The 15,030-nt window shown below is 37.8% G+C and overlaps 1 protein-coding gene across 1 annotated transcript in view; it reads left to right on the plus strand.

Moving 5' to 3' along the window:
• DTHD1 (death domain containing 1) overlaps window positions 1–8,456 on the plus strand; it is a 67,304-nt gene extending 58,848 nt beyond the window's left edge. The window contains exons 9-10 of the mRNA XM_078002614.1: window positions 1,829–1,886; window positions 6,252–8,456. Coding sequence (XP_077858740.1) covers window positions 1,829–1,886; window positions 6,252–6,574 — 381 coding nt within the window. The 3' untranslated portion in view covers window positions 6,575–8,456. The remainder of the gene's footprint in view (window positions 1–1,828; window positions 1,887–6,251) is intronic.
• The last annotated feature ends 6,574 nt before the right edge of the window (window positions 8,457–15,030 follow it).

A 15,030-nucleotide genomic window follows, 5' to 3' on the forward strand; every position in this document is an offset into this window, starting at 1 on the left:
AATTCACTGCTTCCATGGTTGTGCATCAGATGAAGTACTTGAATTGCATTGTCATGTACATGAAAAAAAATTTAAACACTGGAAGCATTCTGTGTGCATCAAAATGCGATGAGACATCTGTGAACAAACAGTTATGGGGGGGAAAAACTGCTGATACAAAGAAAAGTCTCAATATGTATCTCTTGTCCAAGGCCATGGGCCCTTTGATGGGAATGATACAATCTGCTGCATTATTTAAACTGGCATTTCTCTCTCAATATTTTGAGGGGTTCAAACACATAGCTGATGCCTTGAAAATTATATGTGCTATTTTGCAGTGCTATAGTATAATAACATACTTCAACTCATGGTATGTTTCTTAATTTTTTTCCCATTAAAACTTCTTAATGGAAGTTTTATATGTTTCCATGTTTATATAATATTTGTGACAAGAATGCCTATAAAATGTGATATTCAGATTCAACTAACTTGTATTAGGGGGCTCAGTGGGAAGCAGTATGCTACTCATTAACATGTAACACTTACATCATCCTCGTATCATTGCTGTGAAATAAGCTTTAAAAAACGTTTTGACATACAGTAATTATAGATTCACAAGAAGCTGCAAAATATAGTACAGAGAAGTTCAATGTATTCTTTACAACCCAGATTTCCTCAGTGGTTGCATTTTAGATAACTATGGCAAGATATCAAAACCAGGAAGTTGACATTGATACAATGTGTATGTATAGTTCTCTGGCATTTTATCATGTATAGATTTATGTAACTACCACATTCAAGATATAGAACTATTCCATTACCACAAAGATCTCTTTTGTGCTCCCTCACCCCTTCTCCCTCCATCAGTAACACTTGGCAATCACTAATCTGTTCTACATCTTTATAATCTTGTAATTTCAACAATGTGATATAATCAGAATACACAACCTTTTGAGACTAGAATACTTCTCTTAGCATCATGCCCGGAGGTCCTTGCAAATTGTCCCATGTATCTATGTTTTGTTTTGTTTTATTACTTTAGTATCCTGTAGTGTGGATGTTCTATAGTTTGTTCAACTATGTATCTACTAAAGAACATTTTAGTTGTTTCAAGTTTTTGGTTAATTCAAATAAAGATGATGTGAACATTTGTGTGCAAGGCTTTGTGATGTGGGCATCCATAAAGGCATTTCAGGGCTGAGGCTGAGCACTTAAATAAATTCCCCAAAGTGCAATGCTACTCAACCACTGGCTAGGTATCTGAACCCAGATAATTTTATTTTATCTCATATGCTGTCTCCACTATCTCATATTACCTGAGAAAAAACTGTTCTCCAGACTCTGTAGAAAGCTGGCAAAATAAATATATTTACTTCTTGATAAAATGTTGATTTTCGAGTAATATCCGCTCACTGATTTGATTGCTTTTAACCTGTTAGGTGCCAGGTTCTGTGCTGAGTGTTGAGGCAAAGCGCCTGCCCCACAGGGGATTTTACAAAATACAAAATATCATCTTTATAGCATGCTGGTAGCTTGCTCTATGCTAGCTGGTTTAACAGTTTTAAATTTTGGTTGGAAAATGTTCATTTAGAGTTAATCTGAGTGCTTTAATAATATTTAAATGTGTATTCTTAAATTTAAATGTGCTGAAATATTTGGGTTAGTATACTTTGCTTTACTTAGGAAAACAAGTGCTGAGCGTGCATGCACAAACACAGTATTTAATTTTGTGAGGTATGCAATTCAGTACTTCTTCCAAATAGAGATGAGGTTTGGATGAATTTTTGTTGTAACTTATTCACAAATTAATTATTTCTTCTGTTTATTTTGTGTTCCTTTCCCACAATAGCATAAGAAATTAATCAACCGTCCACAGAGTACCCAAAGAGTTTCTAAGGATCCTGTAGGTGAGGAATATTCGCTTTGTCATCATTATGGTGCTTCCCCACACCTCTTATATGTTATATATATATGTGAATCATTTCATAAAAAGGAATGGAGAAAGTGACTTTCCAATTAAACAATCGTTAACTTTATTGGTCTAATAAATACTTATTTCCTGTGAAGTCATACACAAATAAACCAAGCTAGCATTCTTAAATCTGCATGTAATTAAAGCTGAGTTGAAATCTGCAAGAAATACAAATGTTACTGAGTTTTATTTGACTTGTATGACTAGCAGTTGCTTAGTTTACTAAATAGATGACTATACTTTGAGCTGAAATGTTGACTCCTAAGTTGTAAATCTTAAAGTATGGTCAATTCAAATCAACATTTGAAGTCAATCTATTTGAAATTGAGGTATATGTTGATATGAAACCACAAGAAACATTTAATATTTGGTTGTCATTATGCATAATTCAGTTACATAATAATGCTATAGATTTCAGGGTGCAATTGGAAACTTTTATTCTATTTTAGCTCTTGAAACATTTTATTTTGTGATGTCAGTAGCTGCTAATGTGATAATTTATTGGTCTTGAAAAAACATCAGCGAGGATTTTCTTACTAGTGCATCAGGCCCATTATGAATGATAGACTTTCAATCAGGGGTTGCCCTTACAGATTGGTACAGAAAATGTTCAGGTCTTACTAAACTCCATTAGGAATAGGATATAATAAACACCATATTAGAAACCCTTTCAGGTATAAATAAACTGTGTCTAAAAAGAGAGCAGATGATATAGAAAACAACAGCAATAGATGAAAGCTTTGCAAGTTTAATAATGCTGTTAATCTTTGAAGAATTTGATGTCCAGATAAAAGCATAATCACTGCCATCATCAACAGTCACTGGAGAGTACAAAGGTAGAAGGATTCTTCTTATGGGTACTAGGAAGTTCTAGTTTCTTACACAGGTTAGGAGATATTTGTCCTCACACGAGTCCTCCCACAGAACCAATGCCATCAGAACTGCTGTAGGAAGGGTGACGGTAGATGAGCTTAGACATTTTGAGTGGGAGAAAACATGAAAAGTTTTAAATGCCTAGTAAAGACGTTTAGATAGTAGGAAGACCCTGCAAGAAATTCGTTAACAGGGGACTGGCAAGATCAGATTAGACTTTCAGGTGAACCAAAACTGACAGCAGGGATACAAGTGAGAACCCTGGTTCCTGCAACAGGCAAGGAAGAAGCTAGGTAGAACACGGTTAAGATTGAGTCAGCAAGGCAGGAAAGTAGAGCAAATATTTGAGATTATCAGAGTTAGGAACATCAGGACTTGGGTGCAGGGGATAAGAAATAGGCTTTGAAAAATGAGAATAACATCACATGTCTCAGTTTGCTCAGGTGAGTGGTCGCATTAACTAAGAAAGTGAATAGAGTGAAGGAAGATCAAGTAGTGAGAAGGAAAGGCCATCATGGATTATTTTGATTTTAGAAATATGACATTGGTTTTGACTGTAGTATCCACTGACAGATAACTAGGAGATGAATATTGGAGTGCTATGCCAGGATTTAGGAAAACAATGCCAAAAGATAAAGATTGGGTAGATCTAGGATATTTCCCATAAGGTAACATCAATAAGAGTTGATGCATTCATTCATTGAGGGGAGAGGACAGAAATATAAGAGGTCTGAGATAGGATGCAGTAATGCAGCAGTATTAGGAGGAAAAGAGTGAGCATAGGGAAAAGAATATAGGAGGAAGAGAGTTAGCAGGGGGAAAGGACAGCTGACAAAGGGCAAGAGAGGAAAGAGGAGAAGCAGGGGAGGCCAGGGACTCCAAGAAGAGGAGTAAAATGCTCCATGGAAATCAGAGAAGATGCAGGCCAGGAATCCGTGCAGTGCGTAATAATTAGGAGGCCTCTCAGAAGACTGGGAAGGAAAGCTTCAACAGAGTTTTGAAGAAGGGAATAGAACCCCTAAGCAGAGGTTTAAGTAGTGAGTCAATAGTGAGGAACTTGAGGCCTCAAGTTTACATTAGACATTAAAAGAATATGTGATAAAGAGAAGGACAGAAATAGCACAATAGCGTGACACAGTAGCAGAAGCAAGGGAAGAGGAGGCCTGAGAGTGTTTGTAGGAAGCAAGGAAGGAGCCTTGGTGAAGGGGAGATTAAGGGACAGGTGTGAAGGGAAAATACTCGATGAAAAATAGTGTGAGGGATGGAATCCAGCAAACACAGAGGGGTGAGATTTTGTAAGAAAGTAATTTTGAAATGAAAACAAAGTTAGGAGAAATCAAGTCAAATGACTTTGGGTGAAGTAGAAGCAGACATGGGCTGAGAGAAACAGAATAAGATTGAGATTGGGTCTAAAGAGAAAAGATTAATGTCCTTGTTACAAACAAATTTATATTGAGTTTAGAAAAATTATTCTTAATGGATTTTCAAGTGACTAAGGGCTCAAATGGTATTACATAGCTTACAGTTTGTTGATCGCATTCAACATATTTTCCAAACCTCAGGCAGCCCAGGTAAGTGAATGCAATCTGAATAACTCAAGATTCAGATTGACAAACCGAGAAAAATGAAAGCTAAAAAAGACAACATATTTTAAGGTGGATGCAAGACTATCGTTGATGTGCATAATTGATCACTAGGAGCAGTGCAAGTACAGAGATATGTGAGACTCTGCAGAGGTGACTGAATGACTGGGGGACACCAAGGGATCACTATAGTACTGATGGCAGCAAAGAGTATATTGAGCAGAAGCAAAGGAATAGAGGCCATGGAATAAGTTTAGGAGGTAGAGGTCAACAGTAATATTAAGAGGCTGAAACCATGGAGGTAGAATAATTCTGGCTGAGCATGAAACATGAAGATTGGCCTTGAAAGTCAGTTTCCAGTTTGGCATCACGAGACATGTCATTGGAGTTGACAAAATTAAGGAACCACATAATCTGGGGTCAGAGGTGTGAATGATGATCCACAGGGCTGCTGATGAAGTTGCCTACAGAGTGTTGCTGATGACGTGGATGGGACAAGAAAAGCCTGCCCAGATAGCATGGACTTCAAATTGAATGCATTGCATGGAGGTAGCAGAACACTGGGTTGAAAGTGATGATGGAGAAGAAGGAAGTGCTGGCCCCTTTTCCTTGTTTTCACAGAAAGGTGGCTTTATATTGTAAAATCAGAGTGCAATTTACAGGAGTGTGTAGGAGGAAGGAATAGTCGAGTAATGAATGGAAAGCAGATAGAATGCTTGCTTAACACCAGACCAGGGAAACTGGTGCAGGGGTGGAGCATGAGAGTGGGAGAAAGTGGCTACGATGCAGGAGAGGGCTGGAATGTGAAAGGAGACAGATAGCGGAGAAAAAGGTTTTATTTAGAGTTATGGATCTAAGTTACATATCAGTAACAACCATAACAACAGGTGAACAGGAGTCAACAGAGGATGGCCCAGTGGAAAGTGTTGGTATAAAGGATCTTCCACAGAATTGTTTTTGGGTGGTAGATCGTGTCGTGTGTGTGTTTGTGTGTGTGTGTGTGTGACTGTGTGTATAGTTAGGGATGTGTGTGAGGATTGGCTAGCTGCTGGTACAATTTATGCATCAGATTAGCACTAATAAGGAGAAATACGGTTTGAACCTAAAATGACCCTTCAAAAACAGTGCTACTTGGCCGGGCGCAGTGGCTCACACCTGTAATCCCAGCACTTTGGGAGGCCAAGGTGGGCGGATCAGGAGGTCAGAAGATCGAGACCATCGTGGCTAACATGTGAAACCCCGTCTCTACTAAAAATACAGAAAAAAAAAAAAATGGCTCCGTGTGGTGGCGCATGCCTGTAATCCCAGCTACTTGGATGTCTGAGGCACAAGAATCGCTTGAACCCAGGAGGCGGAGGTTGCAGTGAGCTGAGATTGCACCACTGCACTCCAGCCTGGAGACAGAGCGAGACTCCATCTCAACAACAACAACAAAAAACAAATAAACAGTGCTACTCAAAGCATGGCTGGGGACCTCAGCACCAGCATCTTCTGGGAGCTTGTTAAAAATGTCAAGTTTGCCCCTACTCTAGTTTTTCTCAATTAGATTATGTAGAGCAGAGTGTAAAAATCATTTTAACACACCCTCTTGGTTCTCAGGTACATTAAAATTTCATAAGCATTTAAAACTCTCTGCAATAGTTAGTGTCCCCAGGAGATGATCCCAGACTACCAGGGATTCAGAGGCTTTTGACTGTTGCTCTAGGTAGTCTCATATCTGTGCACCACGCTCCAAGGCCAAACCAAAGAGCAGGGAGACTTCCTATAAACAGGTGTGGAGGGTTAGACCCATGCATCCTTCAGGAAAGAGTCCTAACTCTGAGTGTTCCTCCTGTGCCTGACAGAAGCCCTTTGGGATAACTTGCTCCATTGGTTGGCTGAGGAGCTCTCAGAAGAAAATGCTGAGTCTCTTTCCTCAACTCTCCCTCTGCACCATAGCACCATTCAGCTCATCAAACTCAAGAACCCTGATGATCTCACAGAACAGATCCACGAGTTTCTTTGCTTCTGGAAAAAATCACTTCCAACTTTCACCGACAAACTTCGCCTCCTGGCTCGACATCTCCGCAAGATTGGCAGGAGCGATCTTGCAGAAGAGCTCAAATTCAAGTGGGAAAATAAGGTGTTCACTGAACCACAGCAGTGGTTTGATGTAGCAGCCGAGTAAAAGCCTGATCACTCTTCCTTTACCCCTAGGAAAAGGCACATGGTGGGTTTTTAAGACTGTTTCTGTTAACATTTTCCTAGCAGTTTCCAAATGATATTATTTGAAGTCAGTCTACTTAATGATGTGCTATTGAGAAATCAGATGAGACAAAGAGAGAAGCACAGATCAGACAATAGAAAGCATTCCTGGGTGTGAGCGCTCCTCTCTGGTTGAGTGATTATGTTTTGCAATCATGAGTGTCTTCAGTTTGGCCTCACTTAATAGCATTTGCAATTGAGTTTGACTTGTTCACATTTTAAAAGCTGAGTGTGAAGAAAAGATCTGATATATGTAATTACTCATTAATTTGCTATCTACATAAAATTAAACTGGTTTTCCATGATTTCAAGTGTGAACTCAAAAATATCTGAGACAGTTCTCAATCAATTTAGAAAGATTATTTTGCCAAGGTTAGGGACAGGCCCATAACACAGCCTCAGAAGATCCTGATGACATATACCCAAGGTGGTTGGGGTAGAGCTTGCTTTTATGCATTTTGAGGAGTTATAATACATCAATCAATACATGTATGATGTACATTGGCTCAATCTGGAAAGATAGGACAACTCAAAGCGAGGGCTTCCAGGTCATAGGTAGATTTAAAGATTCTTGATTGGCATTGATTGAAACAGTTATTATCTAAAGACCTGGAATCAACAGGAAGGAAATGCCTGGGTTATGATAAGGAGTTATGGAGACCAAAGTTTTATAATGCTTATGAAGCCTCCAGGTAGCAGGCTTTAGGGAGAATAGATTGTAAATATTTATTATCAGACCTAAGGTCTGTTGATGTTTATGCTGGTCAGCTTTTCCTGAATTCCAAAAGAGAGGAGGGCATTATGAGGCATGTCCAACCTCCCCTTCCCATCATGGCCTGAACTAGTTTTTCAGGATAACTTTGGAATGCCCTTGGCTGAGAGGAGGGGCTTGTTCAGATCTTGGGGGGCTTAGAATTTTATTTTTGGTCGACTCAGGCAACCAATTCAAGTTACATAGATACCATGGAGCCTACAGTAAACAATACAAAATAAATTGGGCTGAAAGACTTGATGTCGGTGGTAGTATTTCACTTTAAAAAACTTGTCTAAGCTCGAAATAAATTAAAAATAGAATAACACTTCAGCCATTTACTGCCACAAACTTTTCCTTTATAAAAACATAACTTGGAAAAGGTAAAATTCCATATTTTGTTACTAGTGGAATGAGGCAGTGCAGAGAAAATAAGTTTTCAGTGAAAGAATTCAAGGCCTATTTCTTCTACTTAGGAAGAAAACCTGCTTTAAAATTAGTTAACAGAAGCCTTATTACATAAGCCCTAGATATACATCATTAAAAACAAACAAAACATCTGTAAATAGAACACTAAAATGAAAGAAAACTTAAAACTTATCTAAACTCCTCTTTCTATTGATAATCACTATTAATGTCTAGTATAAGCTTTGAGTTTTTGGAAAACCTAAAGCCCTTTAGCTCTCTGAAGCAGTTTGATATAAATGGGACATTGAACTAGTTTCACTGACTCATTAATGCAAAAACCATTAGGTCATTGGCTTGAAAACATCAGTAGCAATTAGTTTCAGTTATTGAATACCTAGGAATTAATTACGTTATATTACAAAATTAAATGTTTTAATGGTTCTCAAATTTAAATGGAAGATTTCCTTCTACAAATTAACCAGGGATTTAGGTATGCGTTCAGTTATATATTGAAAAAGGCGGTTCCAATTTTCAAACATAGTCCCATAAAGGAATATTTTATTAGTCAAGATTTTTTTACATACTGTCAAAAAGATACAATAATATTTTCATGTATTCTTGGAGCAAATAAAACAGACCAAAATGTTCATTGTTTTCCTGATTGCAATCGAACAAAAAAGTAAAGAAAATGAAATTTGCTTCTTATCCTTCCACTAGAGATTACTATTATTAACATTTTGGCATAATTCCTTCTGGTTTTCTTTTTACTTGAAGAAAATATTTCTATTTCTATGTGTATAGATGTATCTAAGGACACTCACATATGTGTTTACCTGCAGGCACACATGCTAATATGTATGTCCCCTCACAAACACCCCTGCCACACATGTCTCACAAATGCACTCTCAAACACACCGGCCTACCCTTTGTCTGCATGGTTTTGCATCCACCTGTGCACCTCACATACGCTGTCAAAACACACCCCTCCTGCACACCCCACTCCCAACTATCTCACAGAAACACACCTATTCACATACATAAATACGTGTGCACACACACACGCCTCATACACATATATTTTCAGATCCACTCGTACACTCTCACAACTGTCCTCATTCACATATACCCCACCTCCACATTTCATATACGCATACAATCATTAATATGCCTCCCCCACAGACACGTGCACACACAGACACGACATCTCACTTTACCTATACCACTTCACCTGCACACATACAATCTCATTAAACCACTCCCTCTCACACCCCTCCTGCCTCTTTTTCTCTCTTTCATACATACACTCACATACATTCATTCACAGGCACATATACACATCTCTTCACACACAGATACATTTTACCGCTAGAATTAAAAAAAAATACTGCACATATTGTTGTTACAGTAAAGCAATATAAAGGTATATAAAGAAAACAATTGACCATACCTGCAGAATCTCCTAAGATAACCCAGGAAATCAATCCTATGTGTAATCCGTGCCACTTGGGTTGAGACCTGCCCCTGAACACCCTTAGTATTGATAACCACATCCATACCCTTGTGTACCCATTTCTCTGTCTGGTGAGCCAACCTGTATAGACCACATCAGCGATGTCTTGTTGGCTTTTGCGAATGGAAAGTCCCAGCAGAAGACAGAGAGGAGGAAGGAGAGTGAATTATACTATTCCCCCTTTCCTCCCTGTGCTCATCTTGGCCTGGCTGTCTCCTTTGCCTGCAACCACTGCTCCTCTCAAGAAGGCCACCTCTAGGCAACTCTCTCTTGTGCTTTGGTAACTGGTCTTCTTCTTATCTCTTCAACTTTGGGGGTGGTAATAGCTCTCTTGTTGTTTGGAGTAACTGTGTTGTTTATTCCTTGTAGTTCCCCTATATCCTGCTCTCCCGTTTTTAAAATAAAGCCTTCTTTTATTATTCTAATTTGAGTATATCACTGTATTTCTTATTGAGACCCTGACTGCTATCTCTCTGCACACATCTGTTATGCTCCTAGCAACTTATCCATAGATTTTATTCCCAGAATGGGAGTCATATATAATACATAGAGTTTTAAAAATTATCTTATTAAATTATGAGTTTTTAATGTCTTTGAATGTTTTAATAACTGTATAATATCCTATTTCATAACCATAGCACAATTAATTTTAGTATAATCAATTTCTGAAAATAGTTAAAATGAAATTTTACAGTATATATTCTTTTATGTTTGATTTTTTAATTCAACTTTATGTTGCTGAAATTCATCCATGTTGCGGTGTGTGGCAATGGTTCATTCTCATGAATGTATACTATTCTATTATATGCCTATGCTAAAATTTTCACATCGATTAGACTGTAGTCCAAGTATATACCTAAGAGCAAAATGATAGTTTACCATAGTTCATTTAACTGTGTTCTATACTCAGGACCATTTAGCAATTAAGCTTTGAACATGATTATTCATGGGTTTATTTCACACCACGGAGGTGCAAGAATGCTCTACCATTTAGAATCTATGTATTTTTAATAACACCAGTTTCACTATTGAAAAAACCATTACAGTCACGATTTTGCTAATTATTAAGCATCGAATTTTATAAATAAAATCTTGTAACATTTATTATTTGAATTACCAAAACATATGTCCATAGTCATCTTGATTAGACACTTACTATATCTGGAGTGTAAATTCTTGATTACAGCAATTGACTATCACTAAAACATAGATTAAATGAACACATACATATTTCCTTGTATATTCTGAAGCATTTTACTATTATTATTAATTAATTAATTAATTAATTTTCTTCACACAGGGTTTCACTCTGTTGCACAGGCTGGAGCTCAGTGGCATGATGGCTCACTACAGCCTTGACCTCCCAGGTTCAAGTGATCCTCCCACCTCAGCCTTCGAAGCAGCTGGGACTACAAGTGCAAACCATCACACCTGGCTAAGTTTTGTATTTTTTGTAGAGATGGAGTTTCACCATGTTGCCCAGGCTAGTCTCGAACTCGTGGGCTCAAGCAATCCACCTGCCTTGACCTCTCAGAGTTCTGGAATTACAGGCATTACTACACCTCACCCTTCTGAAATATTTTAAACTAAAATAGAAACACCTTAACAAATGAGGTAGGTAGGCTTTGAGCACATTATAATCTAATTTTCGAAATAGCTAAATCTTTTGGGCAAAGTTTTGTTTTCCTAACCCAGTGTTTCTTAAAGAGAAGTTATTGGCATTGTGAATGAAATCAATTTTCAAAAAATTAACATGCACTGGCTCATAAATTGCAGACCATTCAGCATCCCTGACCATCTCCACCAAATTAACAAAACACCTCTTCATCCTGGTGAATGTGACAAGCCAAATTTCTTACACATCGTTCTGGTTTTGAGGGTGGGGGGCGAAAGCATGGGTGTTGAGAATCATGGTTTAATCAGCTTTTGGTTGAAGTAGGGAATGAAAGAAAGGGAAAGAACAGCTAAGGGAAATTTAGAACATTATACGCAAACCAGGGCTCTGCCTTAAACTTTTCAACTGCTACCAGTGTTTGCAAGAAATGTCAACTGTTGTCTGATTGCTTTTTCAGAAATGATCTCAATGAGAAATCCAGAACTGTGCTATAGAATAAGAAGTTTATCTAAGGTACAAAGTTAGGCTTTCTGAAGTCAGAAGAACAGGGAAATATTGAGTGAGGTCAAAATTGTGGCTGACACAGGCCAGGGGATTCCCTTTTAGCTTAGCTAAGCATGACTTCTGTGATCTAACCTCACCAGAATGCCCCGTGCTGCCTACGCATTTTGAAAGACGTCACAACGAATCTTCAATTCCCCGCCACCTCTCCCAGGACTCCTCCGCTAGCAATTCTCTCCCCACCACCTCTCGACATTGATTACCTAACATAGCAAATAATTTACTTACTAGTTATGGTTTTTATTTACTTTCTGCAAATAAACACCTGCTTTAATTGATGTTACACAAGGGTCAGGGTGCTTGTCTCTTTTTCACTGACGTATTCCTGTTACTTAGAACTCTGTCTGGTACTCAATGAATATTTCTCTGATTTGTTTTCCTAACTTTACAAGTGAGAAAACTCTGAGTTACTGCAGTAGAGTCTGGGTTAGAAGTCAGATGATTCTATTTTCAAAATCATTTTTCTTTTACTTCCACCTTTCTGCCCCTTTCCCTACACCCAACTCCCCACCACTCCTCTCTCTTCCATAACATCTGATAATGTTTTTTGAGTCTCTGAATACCCCAGACTGGATTAATTGTCCGTGGAATTCTATTTTAAATCTAGCTATAACATTTCTATACACTATTGTAATTGCCTATTTATTTGTGCTTTTCTCCAACCAGTTTGTAAGTTTCTTGAGAACTGAGGATTGAGTAGTGTTCATCAGTGAATTTTCAGTTCCCTGCACAGAGCCCAGCGCATAGTAGGCACGCAATACTTCTTTGCTGAATTAATTCATGAATAACATCTACACACTGACATGTTATCGGGATCCTCTTTTTACACCCTATGTTTCTTATTGGAAGCAACTTTGTGGGGATAGCTGCCATGTCTGAGAAGGTAAAACAATTAGCTCAGACTGTAAAAATCTGTCCCACCATTCAAGTTGGAATAACAGACACCGATTAAGTCACCTGCAAAGTTAACAGGAATCAGTGTTTCCTCCAAGCACATATTGCAGCTGTAATGTGTCCGCTTCTTTGAGTGACTGTTGCTCTCTTATACACTGAGAAATTTTTGTTCTCCCAAATCATGGATTATCAGAAACCGTACTGCCTGAAATCATATCTATGAGAAAGACGTATTGTTTTCTTGCCTGGAAGATCTAAGTCATTTTGACACAGAAAAGCATTCTTGATTTCTACCCAGCTGCAGAGCTTCAGATAAAGGGTTTCTGGGTACCACATTGCGTTTCTATCTCAACATTCCTGCTGCCAAGGAAGGAAAACTCTGGGTCCACTTTGCATTGCAGACCTGATGTTGACCCCTTTATACACAGCTCTGCTTTGCTTTCAGCCTATCGAAACACTAGCATCCACTCTCCTCCTGTGTACTCAAATAACTCCATCTTTGCTTTTGTTTACTGAGGCACTCACAGTGCCTCTGTGTGCAAATCCTTCATTGCAATGAATTAAGAAATCTAACTTTGTGGAATTTCAGGTGTGTCCCTGGTTGTCTTAGCCTGATGGGGACACTGCTGTGACCTTTTTGTTTTCCAGCCCAGTGTTTCTCAAATTAGCAGCATATTAGAATTTGAGGAGATTCCTGGACCCTTTCTGAGAAATTCTGATTGAATTAGTCAGAGATGTGTTCTGGGAATCAGAATTACAAAGTTCCCCAGTTGATTCTAATTTGTAGCCAAGGTTTTATATATATATATATATACACACACACACACACACACACACACACGCTAAACTGATCCAAGATACCCTGGAGTAGATGTTCAAATTCAGTTTCACAGGACCAAAACAGCCTTCTAAATCACAATCTTTGGCTATGTACCTGAGTATTCTGTAAGGTTAATGAAGACCTCAAGTCACACTCTTACCATGGAAGTTTAATGGCATTGCCTATCATATTCCACTTCCTGTCCAAAACACTGTCTCAATTTTTATTTTTACTTTTCATGATTATTATTGAACCAAGTGTAACATAGGAGGGAAAAAAGGAAACAGAGCAAGCTTTGTCCTATGCTGAATACCCATTTTTTCCTCTTAGTTTAGAGTCCTCATTTGAGATGATTTATCTGTTCACAAGAATAAGCAGGGCAGGGTGGGGAGCCGAGGAGTTGAGGCGTGGAACTGGACTGGTTGGGAAGGAGGAACACTTGGCTTAATCCCCCATCAACAGAAGAACTCAAATTTAAAATTGTAGTTAACGAGAAAAGCCCACCAATATCACAAAGATTAACTGAATTCCCTGGAATCTGCTAAGTGTGCACCTTTAAACTTGGTTCTATGAATACATGTCACCTCCATCTAGAAAACTTTGAATTAATATTTTTGATCTTTTCTCTCTGTTTAAAGGATAAAATTATATTCCATTGCATTTATGTATACTAAAAAAATTAAAATACACCACAATATATTCTGTCTTTATTAGACTTATTTTTGGTAATTTTTACATATGCCAAGAGCCTCAAAAATTTGAACTGATCCAAGCCTCACTCCACCAGAAAGGCTCTGTTTATGCCAGACAGCCTGAAACTCTTCTTTAGAAATAGTCACTGCAAATACCTAGATGCCACCACGAGGGGGCCTCTGTGTCACAGATAAAATTAAGGAAATGTTCAAGATCTCAAAAATTCTTCTATGTAGTGAAAGATCTGTTTTGCAGGATACTTTTTTTTTTTTTAAATTATGAAGTTATTGTAGAGTTAGAGGGAATAATTTGACCTATGGTCAATATACTGTCAATGCAATAGTACATTATTTTGTGGCTAAAGTAGTGTTCTAATGTTCTGAAATGTATAATTTCCATTCGCTATGAAGAAACAAAGTACTATCTACAAGAATTGGTGCATTATGGAGGTCTTTACATTACACTGTATCTTGTTTCCTTAATCAAAGCAACTGTAAAGATGACATATATTATTGATCATTAGAATTGATGACTGTAATTTCTCTGAATTACCAGGAAATGAAAACTGAAAGTATAAACTATGGATAGTACTATGAAATAAATGTACCTTTGATTCAATTCACTCTCCAATAAATGCTGCTGACTGACATTCTAAAGAATTACCTTCTCAATTTTGAAATGTTCTGAACAAGGGTATTTCTGTGGTTTGCTGGTTTACAAAAAGTGGCTAGCATACATTAAAAATGAATATAAAAAAAGAATATCTAAATGAGGATGATTTTAAAACAAATAAGTAGGTGACATTTTCCAGAATACTTTTAGTTATAATTTTAAACTAATGTATTTTGTGAGATAAATTCTAAACAAAGCTGAATATTATGACTTCTTCCACAATACATCTCTAAGCACATAAACCAACAATGTGGTGTCAATAAAACAGTCCCTGAACATAAAGCAAAAAGGAGCAGCAAAATTGAAAACCACTAACTACATAAGGATGACCACTAAAATGAGGCTGATTGTATTAAAATATTTGCTGCTCTGCTGTGGGGGAATGATGCATTCTGCCCCATGGATGTTATGCTCGGTCATATGATTCAGAGTACTCAATAAGTCATGGCGTGGTT

The sequence above is a fragment of the Macaca mulatta genome, chromosome 5 (assembly GCF_049350105.2).
Source record: "Macaca mulatta isolate MMU2019108-1 chromosome 5, T2T-MMU8v2.0, whole genome shotgun sequence".
In the NCBI taxonomy this organism is placed as follows: Eukaryota; Metazoa; Chordata; class Mammalia; order Primates; family Cercopithecidae; genus Macaca; species Macaca mulatta.